The 24,381-nt window shown below is 41.9% G+C and overlaps 3 protein-coding genes across 3 annotated transcripts; 2 read left to right on the top strand and 1 right to left on the bottom strand.

Moving 5' to 3' along the window:
- The first annotated feature begins 1,029 nt into the window (after nt 1-1,029).
- Nucleotides 1,030-7,062, top strand: hsd17b14 (hydroxysteroid (17-beta) dehydrogenase 14). Its single transcript, XM_037688698.1, has 9 exons — nt 1,030-1,285; nt 1,361-1,399; nt 1,490-1,587; nt 2,761-2,827; nt 2,930-3,021; nt 3,766-3,870; nt 3,943-4,010; nt 4,681-4,777; nt 6,819-7,062. Exons 1-9 carry the CDS (start codon nt 1,204-1,206, stop codon nt 6,963-6,965), a joined length of 795 nt encoding a protein of 264 aa, XP_037544626.1. The 5' UTR covers nt 1,030-1,203; the 3' UTR covers nt 6,966-7,062.
- A 308-nt stretch (nt 7,063-7,370) lies between these two features.
- On the top strand, nt 7,371-18,677 carry bcat2 (branched chain amino-acid transaminase 2, mitochondrial). The gene is made up of 11 exons (XM_037688697.1): nt 7,371-7,555; nt 9,770-9,841; nt 10,198-10,398; nt 10,617-10,727; nt 12,234-12,353; nt 12,453-12,616; nt 15,253-15,395; nt 15,466-15,551; nt 15,641-15,781; nt 17,143-17,217; nt 17,931-18,677. The coding sequence occupies exons 1-11, from the start codon at nt 7,538-7,540 to the stop codon at nt 17,970-17,972; spliced, it is 1,173 nt and encodes a 390-aa protein (XP_037544625.1). The 5' UTR covers nt 7,371-7,537; the 3' UTR covers nt 17,973-18,677.
- Nucleotides 18,678-19,678: 1,001 nt separating this feature from the next.
- On the bottom strand, nt 19,679-24,178 carry ifi35 (interferon-induced protein 35). Its single transcript, XM_037688595.1, has 10 exons — nt 24,117-24,178; nt 23,816-23,842; nt 23,606-23,683; nt 22,806-22,964; nt 22,402-22,518; nt 22,187-22,331; nt 21,547-21,656; nt 21,278-21,461; nt 19,956-20,062; nt 19,679-19,873 (listed from the first exon to the last, which is right to left on the bottom strand). The coding sequence occupies exons 2-10, from the start codon at nt 23,828-23,830 to the stop codon at nt 19,679-19,681; spliced, it is 1,110 nt and encodes a 369-aa protein (XP_037544523.1). The 5' UTR covers nt 23,831-23,842; nt 24,117-24,178.
- Nucleotides 24,179-24,381: the final 203 nt, after the last annotated feature.

Below are 24,381 nucleotides of genomic sequence, written 5' to 3'. Positions count from 1 at the left end.
CAGGTTTTAGCTCAACATCTGTAAAATGGACTGAACTGTCTCGCTAGTAGCCAGCTGAATTTGGATTGGACATTGCAATGGACACGTGTAAAGACAGTGTTGTCCGCTTTTGTCTTTCAGTGGTGGGCGACAGTAAAACAGCTGGCAGTGACTGTTTGTTGGGTATGCAATCGTAAATATATATTTTTAAATAATAATATAAAACATACATATCAAATTAAAATAAACATTTTTATATATTCTAAGTATTGTCTGTTTTTAATAATTTTTAGCAGAATATCTGTTTGCGTCTCCAGCATAAGCAAAACTGAATTTCATCCCTCTAATTTAATCTTTTTTTTTTTGTAATAAAACTTAATGACTTGCTGCTTTGACTGACTCAAGCTGGACTTTCCTGCTTTAATATCAGGCCATTTTTTCCCCTTTAAATTTAGAAAGGGTTGTTGTTGTTGTTGTTGTTGTTGTTGTTGTTGTTGTTGTTGTTGTTATCCCTGACTCCTTACTGCAGTGCATTTGATATGGGATCAGCTCAAAAATATACAAACCCTGCAGGTGATTATTTGCTGTTAAAAGTTCCTTAGTGTCTTAATGCTTTATGTTTTATTGAACCCCACTTAATAACTTCTTTTGTTGTTAATAGTTGCCACACAAATTTAAAACTTTCTTTCCAACAAGAAACAGTTAGAAATGATCTCAGTTGTAATAAATGTTCAAATTTTAACTTCCTACTAACTTGTTAAAATATTTAAAGTCCAAACTGATTGGCCCACTATGTGAGTGTACAGCTTGTGGGGCTGAGTTTGTTGTGACCCCTCAGACTGATGAAGTCCTTTGGATGAAGAACAAAACGTTTCAATTAAAAAAATGAAAGAAAAAAAAAACTGTCCAGATGACCTGACTTAACTTTATTGGAGTTTTTACCTGGATTATTGAGCATGAATTTTGATTCCTTGTTACACTTTTACGAGTTTATGGATCATTGTGGTTTAGATTGTGTGTTTTCCAACTGTTCGGTCGGTACGTAAACGCACCACAGTAAAACTCGTTTTGGGTGGAACTTTGAACTTTTCCAGCAAATAAACGGTGACCGACTGGATGTGAGCTGCAGGGGAGCTTTGAGCCGTGGACACTGAACAGAAAGTGTCTTTAGTTTTGATTTTTATCGTCAAACAGCTCGCGCTGTTGGACAGGAGCGCAGAGGAAATGTCCCCCCGCTACAAAAACAAAGTCGTCGTTGTGACCGGAGGGTCCAAAGGGATCGGCAGAGGGATCGTCAGAGTGTTTGGTATGGGATATTTGCTGTGTTTGTTGTGGTTGAAACAGGGAGTTGCGCATTAACCAAGCTGCGTCTTTATTTTAGTGGAAAATGGAGCCAAAGTGGTGTTTTGCGCACGAGGAGGTCAGTGTTTTTATTTATTTATATTTTTAATCTTTCAGCGTCCGTTCCTTGAAAAAGAAAAGCTGCAACGTCACCTACGCTGTTTTTTAGTTGCAGCAGGTGAAACTCTGGAGGCGGAGCTTAACGCAGCAGGACCGGGCGCGTGCAAGTTTGTCAGCTGTGACATGTCCAAGGAGGAGGACATTAAGGTAGGTCTGGAGGACAACAGGTGAGCCAGATGTGGCCCCTGTTATAAATCTAAAAAGTCTAGGTTGGTCTGTTAGCAAAATATCGATCCACTGGTTGGATCTCCATCCATGTGTCCATTCGTGATCTTTTACTCGCTTCTTACTTTTTTTTGGGTCATGGGGGTCACTGATGTCCATAACCAGCAGTCACTGTGAGAGAGGCAGAGGACAGCCTGGACAGGTCTCCAGTCCATCACAAGGACACATTGAGACCCAACAACCATTCACTCTCTCACCTAGGGACAATTTAGAGTTACCAGTCAGCCTAACATGCACGTTTTTGGTCTGCGAGAGGAAACCGGAGTACCCGGAGAAAGCCCACGCAGCACGGAGAGAACATGCAAACTCCACCCAGAAAGACACCCGGCCAGGATTCGATCTGGCAACCTTCTCGCTGAGAGGCAGCAGCTCTGCCAACTGTGCCACCGTGCCGCCCACAGATTTAAATAGAACAGGAAATTGAATGGAACTCTACAGTCGATTAACCCAATTAAAGATGGCTGCCGCAGCATTAGTCCATTCATGAATCCATGAATCATCCTCTTGTTTTGGAGTCGGGTCTTGGGGCCAGCAGCTCCAGGAGGCTCAGACATCTTTTTCCACAGCACCTCTTCCAGCTCTGCTGGGAGGACTCTTAAAGGCATTTCCAGGCCGTCTGAGAGACGTAGACTTCAGACCCGTCGTCAACAGATGATTTTATGATCCATTAATCCATCTCTACCATCATTCATGAACAAGATGTATTTTTATTCAAATGGCAGCCCGGTGGTTCTGAGAGGAGGTGGAGGAGACGTGTCTGTCCTTGTTGGCTGGTGACAAAGTTCAGAGAATGCTGGACCCAAATGGACTCGAGGACCTCCAGTCGGCCATCGCTGCATTCTTTCTGCCTTGGATAGAAAATAATGTCGGAGAAGTTTCAAACACCGACAGTGAGGCGACACTCAACTTAAATGGAAAATCACGGAGACCATGTAGACCAGAAGTGAGACTGGATGATGGAAAGACAGCTCTAATTAAAAGTTGCTTTAACCGTTTGGATAGTCTCCATAAAATCACATAAACTCAGCATCTCATGTAGAAAATACTGGTAAATCAAGAATGTTTTTATTTGTGTTTTTTTATTTTTGTCTCCAGAGGTTGATCAGAGTCACCGTGGAGCTTTACGGTCACATCGACTGCCTGGTCAACAACGCAGGATGGCGTGAGTCTTCGTATCACTTCCTCCAGCAGAGGTGATGATGATGATGAGGCCGTAAGAAATGTGTCGAAGTTTAATTTTATTTCCATGTCTTTTTCTCTTCAGACCCTCCTCATAAACCCATGGATGAAACCACAGCAGAGGAGTTCAGAGATCTGCTCAACCTGAACCTCGTCAGCTACTTCTCGGCTTCTAAAGTAACTTTTTCAGTTTGTGTTTGCAGATAAAACTTTTACTTTGAATGCTTGGTTTTTATAGAGTGTAATAAAATAAGGTACAAGAAATATTAATTTAGTTGTGCTTTGCAAACAAAATGTAATTCTGGGGTGAAAACGTACAAATCTGTTCATGAATTTTATAATCATTAAAAATGGTTTGCGTTCATGTAAAAACGTTAACTGTTTCTCTTGCAAAAAGTACTAAGACACAAATAATTTTAAATAATAAATTCAGTAAATAAAAAAAAATCTAAATCCAGTTTGATTCTTTAAATAATTGGAAAGCTAATTTCAAAACGTAAACTTTAACTTTTTTCTTTTTTTTTTCATTTGAAGTTAATCGGCCACTGGAGTTGTATTTTTTTTTTCTTCTTCTTTAACTTTGATTTTACATTGTTTTACAGAAACACCATAAAAATAATAAATTTATGATACGATTAAAAAGGTGTTCTGTTCTGGGGCTGGTGTCAATGTCCCACACTAGTTTTGTAACTGAGGCCTCATGGGTCATTTTTACCTAATTTTTTTTTATTAAACCAATATAGTTACAAAAATATCTACTAATTTAACATTTAGGTGCTTTTGGACAGTGTCTCAAATAAAATGCTGAAATATTTCCAGCCTAATGGCTCATATTGTATTAAGTTTGTCGCATTTTGTTGTTGACCTCCAGACACTTCTTGTTCCAGAGGGATTTATCGCAGCTCTCTCTTCTTTCGGCAGTTTGCGTTGCCGTTCCTGCGACAGCGTCAGGGAAGCATCGTTAATGTTTCCAGTCTGGTGGGATCCATCGGTCAGAAAGATGCAGCTCCTTATGTTGCCACAAAAGTGAGTAAATGTGAGCACAGTCCATTTTATTACAAACTGAGCTGCTCTGTGATGTGACAACTTCTCCACAAGGGGGCGATCATCTCCATGACGAAGGCCATGGCTGTGGATGAGAGTCGTTATGGAGTGAGGGTGAACTGGTGAGGAAAACTGGTTTCTTTAATGAAGTTCACGGGGAGGCGGCAATAAAGGAGTCAACAAAAGAAAAATGTAATCTTAAGCTTAAAGAAAAAGTTTTTTTCTTCCACTTTAACGTGTCAAATATTTTACCTTTAAATATTAAGAAATAATAATCAGAAATTTATATAGCAAAACATTTTTTTTTCACATCAAGCAATGGTTTAGCTTCATTAAAACAGACACTGGTGCAGTGGTTAGAGCTGCTGCCTCTCAAGGAGAGGTTCGCAGGTCTGCTTCCTGGCAGGGGGCCTTTTTAAGAGTTTGCATGTTCTCTCCATACAGGTGTGGATTTTTTCAGGTTACTCTGGTTTCCTCCCACAGACCAAAAACATGCATGCTAGGCTGATTGGTAACTAAATTGTCCCTAGATGTGAGTGAGAGAGTGAATGGTTGTTTGTCTTTATGAACTTTGGATGGACTGGAGACCTTTCCAGGGTGTCCCCCACCTTATTTATGGATGGATGGAAGAAAAAAACAACACAAACATCTGGATTTACAGTTTTATCTACTAGTTTTCTTCCAAAAGCAGTTGACCTCTAAATCAAACCATTTGAGCAGTTCAAAGTGGAAATGTCTGCCTAAAACAATTTAAGGGTCTCTGCGAAGACAAACACCTGACATGTGTCGCAGCATCTCTCCAGGTAACGTGATGACACCTCTGTGGGAAGAACTGGCAGCACAGACGCCAGACGCTGCAGCTGCTATCAGAACGGGTGAAAATTCTCAGGTAAGGTGAGAAAAATACAGTTTAAATCAAAAAATTTGAACCTTGAATTACAGGAGCTGCATTTTAGTCTTCTGTTTCAGGAGGATTGAGCTGGTAGGTTTGGGTTTCTGCTGCCAAGAAGTTACAACATATCAGGTTACAGCGCTTCCATTGCTTCATTCAGAGAGGAAGATTTCAGTATATATAGACATAATCCCATCATAAATCAAATTTAGATCCAGATTCTAATCCAATTACAATTGTATTATAACGCAAAACATTCACATACGTCAATAAATGACGATTACTAAAGTTGTCTAAGCAGATAGCTTTAAATCTTCATCGCAATCCCTCATCCTGAGCAGCACGTTGGCGACAGTAGTAAGAAATGACTCCCATTTTAACAGGAAGAAGCTTCCAGCAGAACCAGAACCAAGGTCAGGACGAGCAGCCCTCTGACGGATGAGGATTGAAAGGACAGGGTTGAAACGTAAACACAGAAGGTTTGGTCCAGGTGTAGTTTTTATGGTCCAGGTGTAGTTTCTTTGGTCCAGGTGTAGTTTCTATGGTAAGAGAAACAAAGAAAATCATAGAATTGATGGCAGCAATAACTACATGTAGAACATGGAGAGCAGAGCGAGTCGAGACAGCAACAGAGTGAGGAGACGTGGTCAGTTTGGCCTCCAGCAGGCTAAGCCTATATCAGCAGAACTAAACTATAGCTCTGGAAACCCAAACCAACCCTAACTATAGGATTATTTAAAAAGGAAAGCCTTTAGCCTAGCCCTAAAAACAGAAACTGGAAGTTGGTCCCACAAGAGAGTCTGAGAACTCAAAGCTCTGCTTCCCATTCTATTTTTAGAAACTCTTGGAAACACAAATAAACCTGCAGCCTGACTGCTAAGTGCTCTGATTGGATAATATGGAATACAGTAGTCCCTCGTTTATTGCGGGTGTTTGAGACCACGCCCACCCGCTATAAGTGGAACAACCGGGATACAATAGTCCAAGTTCAAGTTCAGTAAACTTTGTCATGACATACAGGGTAATCACACTCATACTCCCAATCTCCCTCCTTAAACAATTTAAATACTGTAACATTTTAAATAAACGATCCATGCATCATGGATTGTTAATTTAAAAAGGTTACAGTATTTAAATTGTATAGAAGAGAAGTGCAGCAGGACATCAAAGGGTTAACCCTTCAGCAGCAGCAACACGGAGCAGAAATGTACTTTTTGATCAATTACACTGCAACGACTGAACATTGAAGTTCAAAAATAATTCAAAATAACTTTTAACACTTTTTTTATATTTTGTGATTATGACAATTTTACGATTTGAATGTTAAGTTGGAAGACAAAAGTCGTTCGGTGCATCTGTACGGCAAAGGGTTAACTTCACGAAGCTGATGCAGCAGGAGAAATGTGTGGGGCAGAGGAGGAGATCAGCTGCAGGAGGGAGAGTTCCCCTGCACTTGTGGGCTGCACACATGGTGCAAAATCATTTAAAAATAATTTATTTTAAATAACCCTTCGCTCATCCATCAACCAGCCAATTGTGTCATGTCCAATCTTTCTTTGAAAACAAACCGCGAAGTAGCAAGAGACTACTGTAGTAAGATCTTAATACAAGATGGAGCTTGGTTGTTGAGTGCTTTGTTAGATTTTAAACTATTCTGAATTTAACAGATAAAGAGAAGCTGAAACATGAGAAATATGATCTCTCCTTCGAACACTCATCAGAACTCCGGCAGCATCATTTTGGATCGAGGACTTTTTAAAAAGAGGTTTTTTTTTTTTTGGGCCACCCAGATAACAAAATTTACAGTAGTCCAGCCTGGTATGATAAATGTATGGACCAGTGTACTGCATCGTTTTGGAACAAGATGTGTAATTTTATTGATATTAATGAGTTTCTAAATGGTGTTTCATGGTGATGATGATGTTTTAATTATGTAGAAGCTGAGCTGATTTTTACAGATTAGTAGGAGCTGTGTGGGAAGCTAAACGGAAAACAAACGCCTGGTTCAACCAGTCACATGAGCTTTCTCCTCCAACAGCTGATGGGTCGTATGGGGACAGAGGCCGAGTGTGGACTGGCCGCCTTGTATCTGGCAGCAGACGCCACTTTCTGCACCGGCATCGACCTGCTGCTCAGCGGAGGAGCTGAACTCAACTACGGCTTCAAAAGTCAGATCTCAACCTGACCTTTCTGACCTCCAAGGAATCCTGTGGTTTTATGAGCAGCTGGGGATTCATTTTACACTGGCATGTCTGTTTACATGATTAACATTAACTTAAAAACAGGGAAATCGCTAATGCTGAAAAATAAAGTGTCACTTAGGTGTAGGTCACCTGATTGAGATTAAATTTTGGTATCTAGGCTGACTGTAACAAGACCTACACCACTCCCCGCTGATCGACCAATCGGCAATCATCTTCTTGCCCTGCAGTAACCTCGCTGCCTGTCAGCCAATCAGAACCCGGGCTTTTGACACGCCTCAGCTACCTTCCTGACTTCAACTTTAATAATAAAGTTTATACCTATTTTGTATTTGATGCCTTTTTCCACTCACTGGCATCTTTATAATTAAACGCACTTTCAAACTGATTTTAAATATAAACAGTGGTTTAATAAAAATTAGTTACATAATGTTTAAAAGGGAATGCTAACGAGTTGTATTTATGCGAAGCGGCAGCTGAGCGGAACTAACTTTGTGTATTATTTGTTTCCGCACGAACTATCACTCCCCGGTTTTATCAGCGCTACGTAAGGGAGATGGCTGCGCTCCGTACGGTGAGTTCATTCAATGATGTCCGCTGTTTACGACCGCTATAGACTGATAATCCAGGTTAAACATTAACGTCACTTATCAATAAATCGGTAGTCAGTGAGGAGATAACGTTTCCGGGACAACCGCCGGTTCACGCGCCCGGAGCGTTTGTCCCGCCAGCTCGGAGGAAAAAAAGACCATGAACCAAATCATATTCTGAATTATGAAGTTTATGTTTTCGGGGGGAAATGACAAAGGCGAAAAGTCCACTCAAATAATTTAGTTAATTCTTAAGGGTTCTTGTGTAAATCGGCTGGCTTGTAGTTTAAATATTTGTATCGTAAACTCTTAAAATGTAACGTTTTATAAGTGACAGTTCATCAGTGTTGTGACGTGTGCACCGGTAATAGTTTGTTTTTACCGAGTAAGTAACTCTTGAAATGGAAATCTCGGTAACGGGTTGATTTGTGAGGATTTCTGTGATCATACTGTAAATGATGTCCTACTTTAAAACGATCAACTAACGATATGCTTAAAATAAACTTAAGTGTCAAAATTACTGTTTGTTCTCCTTTTTCAGTTTTAATAATAAATGTTGACATGTAATTACAGTTTTGCCTCAGAAAGCTGATTTGAACGAAGGCTACATGCAAGATGTAGAAAAATGTGCAACTGCATGGAAAACTTGCATCATCCATTAACCATTCACATTCCATAAACTGGATGCATTTATTATATTCTTATACAGATAATGTAATGTCAATTTATACTTATGGCATGACCAAAAAATATCAAGGTTGATCAAAGTGTTTGACTAATTGGTTTAAATCAAGCTGGAAAAGATATCCATAAAATAAAAACAAAGTCAAACATAAAAACAAACAGGATAAAATGTGGACAAACCACTGCATAAAATACCTTATGAGACTCAAACAGCGTTGCTATTTGTCATGATAACTATACATCTTGGGTAGATCCCTCTTGTGCTCGTTGAGACATGCGCTATTAACATATTTTTAAATCCTGACTGCTGCAATGATCAAACATGCTTTTCCAATGTGTCCCACAGACATTGGTTTGGAGTTCTTGTTGTGTTCCTCAGACCACTTTAAAACATTTTTTTGCTGTGTGTCTGTTGAAAGAGGCCTCTCCCATCAGCAAATACCATTTCCATGAAAAAGTGGTGAACAACAATGATGAGGTTAAGGGTCAAATTAACATCCACATGAATGGCAGGATACTTTAGTTTCCATCAGAACATTTTTGAGGATCATATTACCACTGCTGTTTTTACCTTCCGGGCAATTCTTGCACATGTACCTGGTATTCAGAGCAATGAAAAAGAAACTATTTGATCAATCCAGACTACCTTATTTTATTTTTATTAGGTTGTTTTAGCAGTGCACACACAACATGAGCCTTGACAAGGATATCAGAACCAGTGTTGTCCTTTTCCTGTCATTTGAGCTGCAGTGGTGGATTTGTTGAATCTTATAACACAGACCAGCCTTCTCTCTTCACTTCACATCAATGAATCTTGGCTGGTGTAAACCCAGTTCTTCTTACATGGTTTTTTTTTTTTGTCTTTGGTTCAGTTTTGAAAAGTCCAGTCATCTGACGAGAGATGCTGCCATCATCATTTAACTGTTGTCAAAGTGATTTAAATTATGTTGCTCATTTTTTCTGCAACAGAATGTATTGGGGTGGGTTTTTTTTTTTCCCACCTGTTAGTGGTCACATTCTTCTGGCTTATCAACACACTTTGAACTGGTTACAGTTTAGCCATAACAACTAAGACCAGTGATATATTTTGAATATATGTTTTAGTAATGGATTAAACCAGTCTTTACAGGACTGCGTACATGAAACTTGGGCTATTGATGCTTTAACCTTATCGATATCAAATGATAAAATTATTTTTGCTCGTCAGCTTCCATCTTAAAGCCGAGCAGAAAAACTTGGAAGCAGACCAAACTAGGGACATGGAATTGTTAATGTTGCTGTATTTGTTGTTGCACGTGTCCAGTTTTCCGATTCTTTCTCAGCATTTCGCATTCCTCTGCAGAATCGCCTGTGTGCTTTTGTTGACAGTACAGTACTTTCTGTTTACAGCTGTGGCCTGCAGGTGTTCCTCAAGGTTGCATTAATTGTCTCCCTGGAAGAAAGGAACACTTTCCATGTTTCCTGGTAAAACTTACGATTCTGATAATCTTTTTTTTTTTTTTTTTTTTTTGCAGGCACTCCATGGACGACTTATTCAGCCCCTTTCTTTGTCCTTTGGCTCACTGCGGTTTGCCAGCTCCTTCAAGGTAATGAGGAAAATGTTAATTTAGTTTTTGCTCCCCACGTAAGACCAGTGTTCGTCACTGATTTACACGCTGATGTGTCTGAACGTGCCTTATTGTTTTGCAAAGAAAAAAGTACCCTTGTGTTTAAAGTTTCTCTCCTCTGTCTTCTTCTCACCGTCTTCCATGTTGTAATTATTTAATTCAGTTTAATTGAACCTAATTAGACAGGTCGACGTCTCACCTGACTCTGTAACCCTCCACTAAATGTGCTACAGCATGCTCTGCCGTTAACTGATTTGAAATCAATCACTGTATTCGTGGCCTGCTCTGCTCTCGTCCCGTCCTCTTCTTTCCTCTCCGGACCGTCTCCGCCTCAGGCAGCGGATCTCAGCATCGAGCGGAACACAGAATGCAAGCCGAAGCCCGACCCGTCCACGCTGTTGTTTGGCAAACAGTTCTCCGACCACATGCTGACCGTCAGCTGGTCGGAGAAGGACGGCTGGGAGGCGCCGCAGATCAAACCTTTCCAGAACCTGTCGCTGCACCCGGCCAGCTCTTCCCTGCACTACTCCATAGAGGTGAAGAAGCCCATAAGTCACTTCTGCTGTCATGTGAAGCAGCAGCTCTTTAAGAACATGTAGGAAATTGTAAATCAGATATCTGAATATTGATCGTGAGTAGATTTAGGCGGCTCACTTGTGGGTAATTCTGTAACATTCAGCTCCTAATTGAGTAACAAGCTCAAATGTCGGTAATTTCCAAGTTAAAGAGTTGCATGTTTCTGTCTCCTCTCCAGCTCTTTGAGGGCATGAAGGCGTTTCGTGGCGTCGACAACCACATCCGTCTGTTTCGACCGATGCTGAACATGGAGAGGATGCATCGGAGCGCGGAGAGGAGCTGCCTTCCTGTGAGTCTGGACCTCCTGTTCTGATTCTTGTGTGTACACACAGCGTGTCGCTGTCATCGGAGAGGCGACAGCCCTGAAAGAAGCTTTGAGACCATCATGAAACACAGAGGCTTTGTTCGGTCAGTCTGCAGCTGTGCATAACAAAACTTAGCTCCAGAGGAACGAGACAACCGTTGCTGCAGTGGAGCTGAAAAAACAGCCGAAGAATTCTGACTCAGCTTTTACTACGAGACAAAGAGCTGCAGCAGCCAGTCACACAAAAACACTTTCTTTTTAAAATGCTCTTTTTCTCCACAACCGTTCACAATAAATCCTAAATCGGCCACTTCGATTCAACTTTGTTTCATTTTACCACTAAAGTCTGAAACTTGTCAAACTTGGATTATTGTTTACTTGCAGGTCTTATTTAATTCAAATTCAAGGTTGAGTTTATTTAAACAAAAATGTGTTCCTCTCAGCTAATAGGTGCACAAATTCACAAGAACCAACCGAAAATACAACCAGAGGTTAAAATGGATGAGTTGTACACAAACCATCCATCCATCCATCCATCCATCCATCCATCCATCCATCATCTTCCACTTGTTCTGGACTCAGGTCTCGGGGGCAGCATCTTGAGCAGGGACGCTCAGACATCTCTTTCCACAGCCACCTCTTCCAGCTCTTCTGGGAGGACTCCAAGGTGTTCCCAGGCCAACCAAGAGACATCTCTCCATCTTGTCCTGGGTCTTCCCCTGGTCTCCTCCCAGTCGGACATGCCCGAAGCACCTCCCTAGGAAGGCACCCAGGGTGCATCCTTACCAGAGTTCATGACCAGAGTTGAGGGGAGGAACGTAGACCGACCGGTAAACAGAGAGCTTTGCCTTACAGCTCAGCTCCCTCTTCACCACAACGGACCGGTACAGAGTCCACAATACTGCAGACGCTGCTCCAATCCGTCTGTCAATCTCACGCTCCATTCTTCCCTCACTCATGAACAAAACCCTGAGATACTTGAACTCCTCCACTTGAGCCAGAACCTCACCCTCACACAAAACGCTTACGAAGAATATAAAAACGTCATGTTAAGTATTGATAATGTCTGTCTAATGACTTTATTTATTAAATAACTTTATTTAATTCTAAAGCTTCATATCAGCGTCACCCCTTCATTAAGGACAACAAAAACCAAATCCAAAACTCAACAGAATGGTGACATCTAAATAGGCAAAAACTTTAAAATATGCCATATTTCATAGTTGGCATTAACTGATTGTGTTTTTATTCCTAAGGAAATAAAATTATTTCTTAAAATGATCCACAATACTAAGGTTTTTAGCTGACTGTGTTCATTTTTGTCCATTTCTGCCTTTAATAGATGGATTTAAAAGCTAAATGTGTACAGATGCAAATAATTTTCAGATTTAGAGTAAAAAAAAAAATCACATTGATATTTTGTATTGTGTCATTAATTGATGTATTTATGTTTTTAGTTACAAACAGGTCATTTTCTGGTGCCTCTTTCAGCTGTTTGATAAAGGTGAGCTGTTGGAGTGCATAAAGAAGCTGGTGGAGGTTGACCAGGAGTGGGTCCCGTACTCGCAGAGCGCCAGCCTCTACATCCGACCCACCTTCATCGGAACCGAGGTGAGCTCGGCTGCGTGTTCTGTAGCTGTCCCGCCTCAGCTGAACCTGACTTGTTGCTCTGATTTCCCGCTCCTCATCACTCCCTCTCCCCTCATCCAGCCGTCTCTTGGCGTGTCTCGGCCTGGAAGAGCGATGCTCTTCGTCATCGTCAGCCCAGTTGGACCGTACTTTGCCACGGGGTCCTTCAACCCGGTGTCCCTGTTTGCGGACCCCTCGTTCGTTCGAGCCTGGAAAGGAGGAGTTGGAGAGTACAAGATGGGAGGGTGAGTTTTTATCTTTCATCAGCTCTAATGCAGATTTTAACTTTCTTCTTTGAGGTTTTGGTTTATGCTCATGAGTGTTCCAGGTTTTTAGACTCTCGTGTCCATTTTTAATGACCAAAGCAGCTCAAATGTCATCGAGTTCCGGGAACTGAAACAAACAGAAACACGAGATGTTAGAGCTGGTTCACCTGATTATAGGTTTGATAAAGACCTGACGCTGGTGCCGGAGTGGGAACGAGAGAAACGCTCTGAAACTGCAGCTCACGTGAAAAGTTTTCTTGCTCCGACCCCATAAAAAGACGAGCTGAGGCTTTGGGACGTCCTTGAGACGCTCTCAGAGGACATTTTAGGCGCCATGCCTACAGATATTTCAGCTGTTTGGAATGTGGAGAATTCAAAGGCTTTGTTCCTTCTTAAAACCCTCTTTGATCGAGCTTTTAAAATAAGATTTAAAAAAAAAGTAGGGTTGATTGGAGAGTGAGGGCAGGGTGGACAGTTATTGTTTTGCTCTAAATAAAACCATGTTCATGATTCAGGAGCTTTATTTTTGTTGTTTGTGTTGACATTGCTTAAAGCCCAAGATTACTGGTTTATTTATTTAAGAACTTTTTGAGTCACTTGTAGGAAAAATGTTTAAAAAGTCAAGCGCTAAGGCAATAAAACCTTTGACACTATTTAAAGTTGGTTCAGTTGGTTTCTTGTGGACAAAACAGCAGGTCAGCTGCAGAACTTCAGGTCAAAATGTGAGACCCGAAAACAAAAACGTGTTAAAATAGCTTCCAAAATAAAAGCCTCTGTAGGATCAGCCTGTTCTGACCACAGAGGCTGTTTACAGTCAGATTAAACTAATCTGTCAGAACAACAACTGGACTGGTCTGGAGGCGCGTCGGGTTCCTGTCCTGCTGGAGAGCAGAAAGCGTGTCGCTCTCTTCAGCTCTCCGCTCGTTCCTCTCGGCCTGCCAGCCTTCGGGCGTCCACGTGACGCTGCTTGTCCTGAAGCACCGTTCCACTCCTGTGAGGTTACATAATCGCACCGAACACCACGAGGAGTCTGCCCTCCTAAAACACCAGGAAGAGCTCCACCCTACAGCCTGATGTAACTGGGGGGGTTGGACTCCCTGCATCATTCTGCTTCTTTGTGTAAATTTTAGTTCTCTCTATTTCCTCTTTGTGCTTTTTAAACCGTTCGTCATCAAAACGTTCGGCTCATGCAGGACATTCCACCCATGACTTTTGAATTTTTCAACTTTTATGCTTTTCAAAATATTTATCTTTATTTACGGTACACAAAAATAATAAGGGGGAGTGGTGGTGCAGAGGTTAGAGAAGGTGGGCCTGTCACCGGTTCGGACCGACAACAAAATGTGGGTGGGAAAGGTGAAGCACCCACACCTGCCTCCACCCGCATTTGCCAGATTCTGGGCCCTTAACCCCCACCGTCTGCTCCCCTGAGCACCCTAGAGAGCAGCTCTCTGCTCCACACAGAGAGCTGTGGTGGCTCGGTGGTCTGTGGTTGTGTCAGGAAGGACATCCAGCGTAAAAACAATCATCAAGTCTTCGTGCGAGTTAGTTCGCTGTGGTGACCCCTGAAGAAGGAGCAGCCGAAAGAAGAAGAATAAGATCCCATAGAAATATATTGAGATCCCTCTTTCCTGCAGTTTGTTTTTCCAAATCTTCTTCAGCATACAAGCTCTGTTTTTATCATATTATGCTACTTTTAGTTAGCCTTTGGCCATTTTTAACTGTTAGCTAGCATTTTAATACTTAGCATTTGGATACTTTTGACCAAAATGTTTTGATTCTTTTAACTTAAGCTACTTTAAGTTTTTAGTTTGCATTTTGCTCATTTTAGCTTTTAGTTATTGTTCTTCTAGTTTTAGCTTTAAACACGTAGTTTTAACTTCTTCAGTTAATTTCTTCCACGTCGTTCGGTGCTCAACGTTCAAGCTGCATTTTTGCAGAAAATGTAATTTCCTTATTTGTAAAAAGTTTGGAGTCACTTTTTGTCAAAGATTTTCTTTTCTCTTCAAAATGTTTTAAAATTGTTGCAAATGTTTTTTTGTTTTTTTTTAAAGCCAAGTGAACGTGGTGCTAAAATGATTGTTTTACAAAGATTTATTTCAGAAAGTGTTGTTAAAAGGATTCGTCAAATTATTTGACTGCAGAGGCTTAAAAATAGATGAATCCATCTGCAGCTTTTTCACTAAAAACAACAAAAAAAAAATTAGTTTTACAAATTTATGTTCAACAGAATTTTTGTTGTCTTTGAGGATGGTAGGTGCAAGGTGCAAAACGAACTAACAAACAACAAAATAAACTCAGAAAACAGGATTTTAGTAAATGACAAAACTTAAAACTAAGAAAATAAAACTAGATTTCAGAAAATGTGACATTTCAGGGTTTAATTTTACAAAACCCAAACAGCTGCAGCAAGAAACTACATGCAGTTAAAAATTCAACAGCAGAAATGTGTGAGTTACTTTTAAATTACGTTTCTTGAAATGAAATAAATCAGAAAATGTTGATAAAACAAGCAGGACATTCTATAAAAGCTAAAAAGACCCGTCTTTATTTTATTTTGTAAACTCCGACGGTTACGCAGCATCAAGTCATTTGTGTTTGTCTCTCCTGTGCAGGAACTACGGGCCCACGATAGCGGTTCAGAACGAGGCGTTGAAGCGAGGCTGCCAGCAGGTCCTGTGGCTGTACGGAGAGGAGCAGCAGATCACGGAGGTCGGGACCATGAACCTCTTCATCTACTGGTCCAACGCTGAAGGAGGTGAGATCTCTGTCCGTTTATTAAAGTTTGCTCGGCGCTCTCTTCTTCATGTTGACGTTCGTGTCGGCAGAGAGAGAGCTCGTGACTCCTCCTCTGGACGGCATCATCCTCCCAGGAGTGACCCGCCAGTCCCTGCTGGACCTGAGCAGAACCTGGGTGAGCAGCAGATCCAGATTTCTGTCTCCGTGCCTTTTGAAACCTTCACAAGAGTTGTTTGTCATGGTTTGATGTGCTCTCCCCGTCAGGGTGAGTTTAAAGTGACGGAGCGGACGATGGGCATGAAGGAGCTGCTGCAGGCGTTGGACGCTGGAAGAGTTCTGGAGGTGTTCGGAGCGGGGACGGCCTGCGTCGTCTGTCCCGTCGGCAGCCTCCTTTATAAAGGAAAGGTACGAGTTCGTCTGTTTCTCAGCAGGTATCGTCCTGATGGTGTCCCGACCTACTGGTTGCTGCTTTTTCTCTCTTCGTGCTGTTGAACGCATCCCGTCTCAAATTATGAAAAAAACACAAGATCTTAAAGAAAACCAGAGAAATGACGCTTCCTGTGAAAAGGGTTGTTGCTGAACGCTGCTGAAAGAGGGTTCATCGCCGAACTGTTAACGTGAGTTGAATTTGAACAGCTGGCATTTGCTGAAAACCGGCAGAAAAAGGCAGAAAGCTGCAGAAAAACAGCCGAAATGAGCAGAGTAAGCTTAAATAGGCAGAGATAGGCTAAGTAATTAGAAAAAAACTGAAACTACTAAAAAAAAGAAACTGAAATGAGCAGAAAAAACATCTAAAAAGTAGCTTAAAAAGCAGGAGAAAAAAAATAGCTGCAAGAAGCACAAATTATCAAAATGTAGGGAAAAAAGCTAAAAGAAAGAATCTGAAAGGAGCAGAATTATAGCTAAAGGAGCTGAAGGAAGCTGAAAACAGTTGAAGCAGAAGAAAAGCTGAAACAAGCTGTAAACAGCTGAAGGCTTTGAAGGACGTGAAGAACTCCGTTCATTTTCAAATGAAGAAAAACATGGCCGACAAAGATAAATAAGAAAAAAGTAAAACTTGCGCAAATGCCAAAACTCACAGCTGGAACGTCCTGAATGAGCCGAACGTTGAAAGAGCACAACAATTGTGAAGCGTGTTGCGCGGCGGAATACGTACGGAAGATTAACGGATCTAAATGTGATTTATCTGTCTAAATAAAGGTTGAACGAATAAATGATTAATAAACGTTCAGACAGTAAAACATCTGCTTCTTTAATTCATCAGTTTGAGTCAGACGAGTCCATCAGGACAGAAACTACAACACTGTTCACAACACGGGACATTTTTATAACCAGGTTTTCTGCAGCGTGCTGCTGAAATTCTCTCGTTTGGGTAGAAGTGCTGACATCTCGTCCTTTTGGAATGAGCAGCGTTCTCTGAACAAACTGGTGATTTTATATGTTTAAAGTCAGAATCAACGAGAAGTGTCGGACAGATTTTCGCCTCCAGGACCGAACTCGTTAAACTTCAAACCTTTAAAAAGCAGATTGTCTCACGAGCCAATCAGATCAGGTCTTCGCCTGAATTGGACAAACAATGTTTGTGTCTTTTCACTCAGACATGAGAAGAAACGTGTTTGTAGATTCACCCTCACGTCAACAACGCACACACACACACAGCAACTCTTCTTGTCGCTGCAGGAAGTTTCATAAATGCTGTTGGACTTTCCAGACTTCCAGATGACGCTTCGGTGACTCAAGCGCCGTCGGTTTTGTTTTCCTTTCAGACGTACCAGATCCCCACCATGCAGAACGGTCCAGATCTCGCCAAGAGGTTCTACGAAGAGCTGACTGATATTCAGGTGAGAGCTGCGCTCCGCCTTCACATCTTGAAGTGAAAATTAATTATTTTAAACCCAGAAATCCTCGAGTCGCTTCTTCTCAGATTTTGACTTGAAATGTCAAAAAGTTCGAGTTAGAGGCCTGGCGTAACTTGCACGTCATCCACGATCTGTTTGTGCTCAGAGTGCGTGTCTCTAATGACTCTGAGCTACTACCACACTGAATTTTAGCTCAACATCTGCAAAACTGTTTGATTTAAAGACATTTTTGTGTTTGCTGAAGTTGAACAGATGTGGTGGCCATCTTGAATGGGGTTAACTCCAAATGTTAATCAGTTGTAGATGTTTATCTAAGGATTATTTTAATGTGAGTTTCATCTAAATCTGTCCACTAGTTTATGGTATATTTTGCTAACAGACTGACAAACAAACACGGACGTGGGCACAAACATCATTGCCTTTTTCTTTATTAAATCTGCAGTTTTTGTAGCTTTAGCTGATCTGACTTCCACCTCGATTCTGCAGCAATCTCAATCAGAAAATTAGTTTTCTAGCAATAATTTCCTTAATTATTTATTAATTGTAAGTTGTTGAGCATCATCCAGCAGCAACAGAATAATGAGGAGTTTCTTGTTTGATAATAAAATAAATAATTTGTGATTTTAGCAGAATTTTAATTGGAAATCATGCACTTCCTGTCGGGTCTGATTTCTCCTCCGCTCTGTTCCTCGCAGTACGGACGCAGACGGAGCGAGTGGGCGCCGCTGGTGGTTTAAAGGGCTCGTGTTGCACGTCCCGCTCATCTCGACGGTTCTGCCCCGCCACTCCAGTTCAGACCAGACGACTGCCGACACACTCCTTCTTCTCTCACCGACGCTTCTCGCCGCTCGGGCGGCTTTTTAAACCTTTTAAACGCTCCACCCTCCTCTTCTCTGAAGGCTCCCACTGGAAAACGGTTGGTGGTTTGAATGTGCGATCACAGAACCCAGACAGAACCAAACGAACCCAGACAGAACCAAACATCTAATAAAACTAAATCGGAATATAAACATTATAAAAGCACTTCATCGCGAGCCGCTGCTTCCTCCTGCAGGAGCAGTGAAGCCCAAACGCTCTGATGTTGTAGGTGAATATTTACAAAGCAGCTCCATGCACTATAACGTACACGTATCGACCCGTAGGACCTGTAGCTGTTACGTGTTGAGTAGCCGTCTTGTTACCGTCGTGTCCACAAACGATCCTGCAGCTCTCATGGGGGGGGGCACGCCACTTTGACGGCAGAGTTTGCACTGATGTCGAGAGGAGACGTCTTTTAAAAAAAACAAGTTTTATTTGTGACGAATGCAGAGAAACTAAAGAAGAGAGGGGACCGCGGGCCCTTACTCCTGCACTAGTTGGTGTGACGTCACAGACGGATTGGAGGCTTTTAAATTATTTTATCCTCGTGTTGATGTGTAGTTTGGACAGCTGTCTTCCAAAGTGTCACCAGATTCTTGCTGTTTATTTTTTCACTTTGTCCTTTTCTGTTTCTCCTCTTTATGAATGTACTTTTATTCGTCTCGCGTCTCCTTGTTGCCTCCGTCTTCCTGTGGAAGCACAACCTCTGACGTGTTTGTCGCAGTTTGTGCACTCCAGGATGTAGCTGGATACAGAAATCACTTTTAGTGTTCTGATTTTAAATGTGCTGTTCCATCTCTGGTTTTTACAATAAACCTGAACCGAGTTTGGTGGCTGTCTTTTTTTAAACTGACACCAGGGGGCGCTCGTACACAAATGTTCACAGGAAACGGTCTGCTACACAAACTGAAGGCCCACGTGCCAGATGTGGCCGGTGGAGCAGGTTTAATCGCCATGTGAGGTTGAAAGTTGATAATGTTGACAGATGTAAATGTATTTATCAAAGTAATCACTGGATTTATTCGTCTACAGCTGATCAACTTCTGGAGGCAGCTCCATTACAGCAACAGTTTTAGCTTTTAAAAACAGAGCTTGTATTTGTTTCATCAAACTGAAGTTTTAATCACTTTGTGCCGCAGGTTAAAAAGTTTTAGATTTTGTCCCCAAAAAAAGGCTAAAATGTGTCTTTAAAGTTTATATTTCTCACAGTTCAATTTAATTTTAGATCAAAACTCGTGTATAAAGTAAAAACATGTAGGTTTACTGCTGTAAAAAAACAAAGGAGCCTTTGTTGCAGCGACATAGTCTGTAATGTTCTTTTCACATAATTACAATTTACAGCCGGTCATTTACAAAATTTAATAAAAGTGAGAATCGTTTTATGTTTATGTTGATTAATCTGTTGGTGAAATAAAGACGTTTGGATAAAAACATTTACTAAAATCTTTGAGAGAATTCCCTCTTTTCCATTTATCCCCGAACATGAAAGTTTTCCTGGAATCCTCCAGGAGAAAGGTTTCAGAAGTTTTTATGGCTTGAATTAGTCTTTGGAAGTTTCCCCCCTCCCCAGCAGCTAAACATCGGCTCATTCCTTGGAGCCAGAGCCGAACAGAGCCGAGGCGCTCCGACCCGCCGGGTTGTACAGGAAGGCTTCGATCTCTCCTCCGCCGTTGCCGTTTTTCTGGAAGTGGATCTCCAGCAGGTCCTGTAAAGTCTCCTGCTCCATGATGTCGGGGATTCCCGTCAGCAGAACCGTCCGAGGGCACGTCGACACCCGGGTCTGGATCAGCAGAAAATCAAAGTTAAGACTTTTTTAAAATTAAAAACGTGGCCGAGTCTGAAGCCGTGTTCCTGAAACAAACCTCAAAGTTTGAGATCTTTCCGTTCAGGAAAGGCGTCACTCTGACTTTGTGCTTCGTTTGGCTCAGCTTCACTTCATGAGACTCGTTTTCTGTCAATCGTTTGGCAACTGATGGAAAAACATTTATTCCACACTTTAAAAAACACTAAGTGAGCAAACGCAGTCAAATTTACAGCCATGGGAAAAAAAAACTTATTTTAACCAAAACCATTCAAATCCAACCTGAAGTGTCTAAATAGATCCCACCGTGTCACAATTTATAAAATGTTAAAACAGGATTCATCTTTGCTGCTGATCGTCACACGTTTGCTGCTTTTACTCCTTTATTTTCCAGCTCATCTAAAAGAACGACGCTTCACATCAAATATCAAAACAAGTGAATGTAAATACATCGAGTTAGCCAAGAGCCAGTTTTCCATCAGAAGTTTTTAGCCTAAAAAGAGGCATCTAAAGTGTAAAAGATTAAACTGTGTGGATATAAATAAAACGCTGGAGCACTCGGGTGTGGTAACACAACACCAAGATGGAAAGACATCAGCAATGACCTTAATCAGTCTGGAAAGGGTCATTCCAAACATCTGGAGTCCATCGTTCTACAGAATGGAAACGTTTAAGACTCCTGCCAATCCTCCCAGCACATTCACCCCAAAGGTCAGACCGTGCACTGCTCAGAGGAACGAGCTCCACCAGACTCTACAGGCCTCCGCAGGTCAAAGGTCATGACCTCTTCTGTACGGCAGCACGGCTTCTGTTTGGAAAGTTTGATCTGAAGGAACCGCAAGACTTCTGGAATGAACCCAGACCTAAAGAAGTTTACCCAGAATGCACTGCAGCGAACAGCTCCTCCAGCTGTCAGCACGGGGGTGGAGGGCTGATGGTTTGGACTCCTGTCGGTCACAGAGTGGACCAGGAACTGTTCTGGAGTCAGATGTTAGGCTTGGACCAAACTGGGTCCAACAGGATCAAGATCCCAAATGCAGCAGCTGATCTACAACAGAACGTGTCAAAAAGAGGTGCTGGTCCAGTCAGAGTCCAGAACCTCTGGTGGGACCTTCAGAGAGTTGAGCAGAACCCTCCAGGAACTGAAGCAACGCTGGAAAGAAGAGTGGGCCAAAACTCCACGACTGAAACAGAACCCACTACTGAGAACTTTTGTGTTGGAAGAGGTTCTACAAGCTGCTGGGTCTGGGCCGGGTCAACTGCATGTTTTTTAAACGACGACTCGTCGTTTTTGTTCAGTTCAGGTTGGATTTGAATCATTTCAGAACCAGACAAAAACCGGACCGTGTTCTGATTTATAAACCCCCCGTTTGTTTTCCTCACTGTGTTCCTCCACGAACGCGATGACCACGGTCCCCGAGTCGGGCAGGAAGTCGCAGGCGTCCACCTCCCCGCCTCGGTTCTTGGACTTGGAGAAGTGGATCTCCAGTTTGTTCAGCAGCGTCTCCGTGTCCATCCTGGGCAGGTTGGAGACCAAAACCCTGCGGGGACACACCTCTGAGTCGATCTGCAAGAGTCCACATCAGAACAGGAAGTTGACGGGCGGCGCCGCTCTGGAGCTGCGATCGAACTCATCGGGTCGTTTTTTTTACCTCCACCAGACCGGGCAGCATGAGGTGGACGGGCCGGGCCTCCACGGTGATCCTGCACTCCCCGCCCAGGTCCACTCGATGCCTCTTCCTGTCCAGAACATTCCTCGCCACTGAAGACACAGACAGGTGATTTAATCTAACTAGATTAATAATTTGTTTATAATCCGGCTGCTGATCACTCGTCGTTGGAGGCAAAAGCAGACGATGTAGCAAAAAAATCTCATGAAGTACAGATTTTAATAAAACTCAGGAAATAATCCCTGGATGCACGTCAACCTTTTCAAATAATCTGCCTTCAAGATGGCCGCCACGTTTTAGAAAACACGACTACAACTCGTGAGTTTTTCAGATCTTGAGCTCAATTTTCTTGTGGTAGTAGCTGAGAGTCATTCCCAACACGCACTGGAAGAAGAGCAGCGGGCGATATGCATCCCTCCAATGAATTCTCGGTTTTTAATTAAATTATTAGCTCGTTAGCAGCTCAGATTATGAACTTTACGTAAATTCAAGATGAGCGTCGGTTAAAAACCTGCTCGTTATTTGTGGTTTAAAACTTGTTTTTCTTCGCTCCATGTTTGAATTTTTGTGTTTTTCAACCGTTGTGTTGCTCTGGAGTATAACTACCGGAAGAGGAACTCACCGTCCTCCTCCTCGAACGTGATCAGCGCCGTCCCTCCGTCCATCGGGTACACGATCTGAGACTTCATGTCAAACTTCTGCCAGTCGTCGGCGTCTCCCGTCTGTCCCCTGAAGACGAACTTCTTCTCCGGCATTGCGCAGAACACCTGAAACCAACGGGAATGCGTTCACAGCAGGTGAGGGCTGCGGGCGGTCTGGACGGTCGGGTTCACCTACGTCTGCGCGCTCCTTCAGGCGGGCGTTCCGGATCTGCTCCTCCTGGATATCGGCCTGGACCTTCTGGATCTGCTCCATCAGGTCTCCTCCATCCTGCTTCAGAGAACCCAGCTTCCCCTGGAGATTCACAAAGTCACCAAACGTCAGCTCAAACTCTCCAAGACCGAGTTAAAGACATGTTTGAGTTAGCTGTGGCGGCCATCTTGAATCGTCTCAGCTACTACCACCCTGAATTTTAGCTCAATATCTGTAAAACTGACAAAGTCATACAGGCTTGACAAAAAATGTGTTTAAGAAGGGTTGTGTCGTTTAAAAAATATATATATTTCAAATGTTAAAAAAATAAATAAATAGAGAAGTCTGCTCGCTGAAGCTGAAACATCAGAAGTAAAATATTTTCAGACCTCCTCCTTTTTCATCTGAGCTTTGTAGGAGCGCTTGTCCATTTCCAGCTCCTGTTTCAGGTTCTCCGTGCGCTCCTCGAACTGCCGGGCCAGATCCTGCACCTCCTCTTTGCGATCGCGCAGCTCCTTCTGCTCCTTAATGAGCTCATCGTACTTTTTCTGCGAACCACATTTATTCTGAGTTGAGTGGAGTCGACCAAAAACTCCAGCAGCCAAAACCCAGATAATATCGTTTACGACCATTACGGTCGTAACGAGCCAGCCCAGAACAGAACCAGAACTGGTTTTAATGCAGTATTTGCCCATTTTCAGACTGGTGAACCCCTGCCCATCTTTACTTCTCACAGATTCAGTTTCACCCTTCTGCTTCAGTTAACTTTATTAGTTACAAAATGCTCCTCCAGCTGTTTATTATTCAAACCACTTGTCGTTTCAGCCTTTTGTTGCCCCTGGAACAACTTTATTTTTTAGACGCCGTCAAATGTAACTATTTTTTTTTCTTTCCTAAAGTGATTTAATTTCTTTTTATATGCTTTTTGTGCTGCACTGAAAGTAAAATATGTCTCTGTGAAACTTGCAAACTTTTCTTATAATTAAAGTCTTTAAATCTTTTGCTTCCAGACCTGATTCTATCGTTTTATTTTTATTTAAAGTGTTATCAGCAGAGGAAGACACCTGGAGGAGCAGTATTATTTGTATTTTATGCAAGATAATATTTGAGATTCCCCTCCACGTGTTGCAGATCCTGTCAGTTACATTAAATATAACCAGATGTAAACATTACAGATGTGTGTCTTCACCTTGTAGTTTTTAATTAAAACTTTGACTCCTTCCAAAGTGTCTTCTGAAGGTTCTGGGTCCACCACCAAGGATAAATCCTGTAAGATGGTGGAGAAAAATCAGGCTTGTGTTTATTGATATGGTAAATAAATAAGCTGTTTTAGTGAAAGTTGGGTTAAAAACTATCAAGTGCCACAATCGGTAAACAACTAAACTTGATGACGTCTCACCTCTTCTGATGACATTGTGAAAGTAACCTGAAATAAATCACGAAGTATTACCAAAGTTGGCGTCATGTCTCAACAAAACATTCAATAATTATGAAATATAAATAAATAAAGCCTGCGTGACAAGAAAAAACAACTCAGCTGAAATTTAGTGAGATTTGTTTAAATACGATTTAAACACTCATAACACGTAAAGTTTACATTTTATTTGACTTTAACAAGTTTAAAATACATTTGATTAATAGCTTATTAGATTAACATTATAGATTATTTTAGTAAAAGAGTCGGCTCGGTGTGAACTCACCTCAAGACGAGCTAAAAGTTTCGTTTATTCTTTCAGTTTCTTTTTCTCATCAGCAGAAAGGCGCATGCGCCAAACAGACGGACACGGTGCTGTGTTCAGGCGCCCTCGGACATCTGGGATGTCGGAGCGTTAAGAGTAAAACACGGAAATGAGTCCGTTTATATAACGGATCACATTTTTTACGACTGATTTGTTTATATTTATTCTAGATTCATTTAATTTTGTCTGATTATAAGTCACTGCTCTTTTCAGTTATTACAGTATA

The sequence above is a fragment of the Nematolebias whitei genome, chromosome 15 (genome assembly GCF_014905685.2).
Source record: "Nematolebias whitei isolate Nwh7 chromosome 15, NemWhi1, whole genome shotgun sequence".
Classification (NCBI taxonomy): domain Eukaryota; kingdom Metazoa; phylum Chordata; class Actinopteri; order Cyprinodontiformes; family Rivulidae; genus Nematolebias; species Nematolebias whitei.
Note: the sequence above shows the minus strand (reverse complement) of the source record. Positions and strands in the feature narration are given on the sequence as shown.

What these genes read in the sequence shown, in the direction of transcription:
- bcat2 (XM_037688697.1), top strand. An exon ending in GGTTTGCCAGCTCCTTCAAG is followed by an intron (nt 9,842 to 10,197) that starts GTAATGAGGAAA and finishes TCTCCGCCTCAG; the next exon opens with GCAGCGGATCTCAGCATCGA. An exon ending in TGGACCTGAGCAGAACCTGG is followed by an intron (nt 15,552 to 15,640) that starts GTGAGCAGCAGA and finishes TCTCCCCGTCAG; the next exon opens with GGTGAGTTTAAAGTGACGGA.
- ifi35 (XM_037688595.1), bottom strand. An exon ending in TGCTGCCCGGTCTGGTGGAG is followed by an intron (nt 21,462 to 21,546) that starts GTAAAAAAAACG and finishes GGACTCTTGCAG; the next exon opens with ATCGACTCAGAGGTGTGTCC. An exon ending in GAAAGATCTCAAACTTTGAG is followed by an intron (nt 19,874 to 19,955) that starts GTTTGTTTCAGG and finishes CTGCTGATCCAG; the next exon opens with ACCCGGGTGTCGACGTGCCC.
- hsd17b14 (XM_037688698.1), top strand. Translation starts at nt 1,204, where the DNA reads ATGTCCCCCCGCTACAAAAACAAAGTCGTCGTTGTGACCGGAGGGTCC. An exon ending in GCTACTTCTCGGCTTCTAAA is followed by an intron (nt 3,022 to 3,765) that starts GTAACTTTTTCA and finishes TTCTTTCGGCAG; the next exon opens with TTTGCGTTGCCGTTCCTGCG. An exon ending in GAACGGGTGAAAATTCTCAG is followed by an intron (nt 4,778 to 6,818) that starts GTAAGGTGAGAA and finishes CTCCTCCAACAG; the next exon opens with CTGATGGGTCGTATGGGGAC.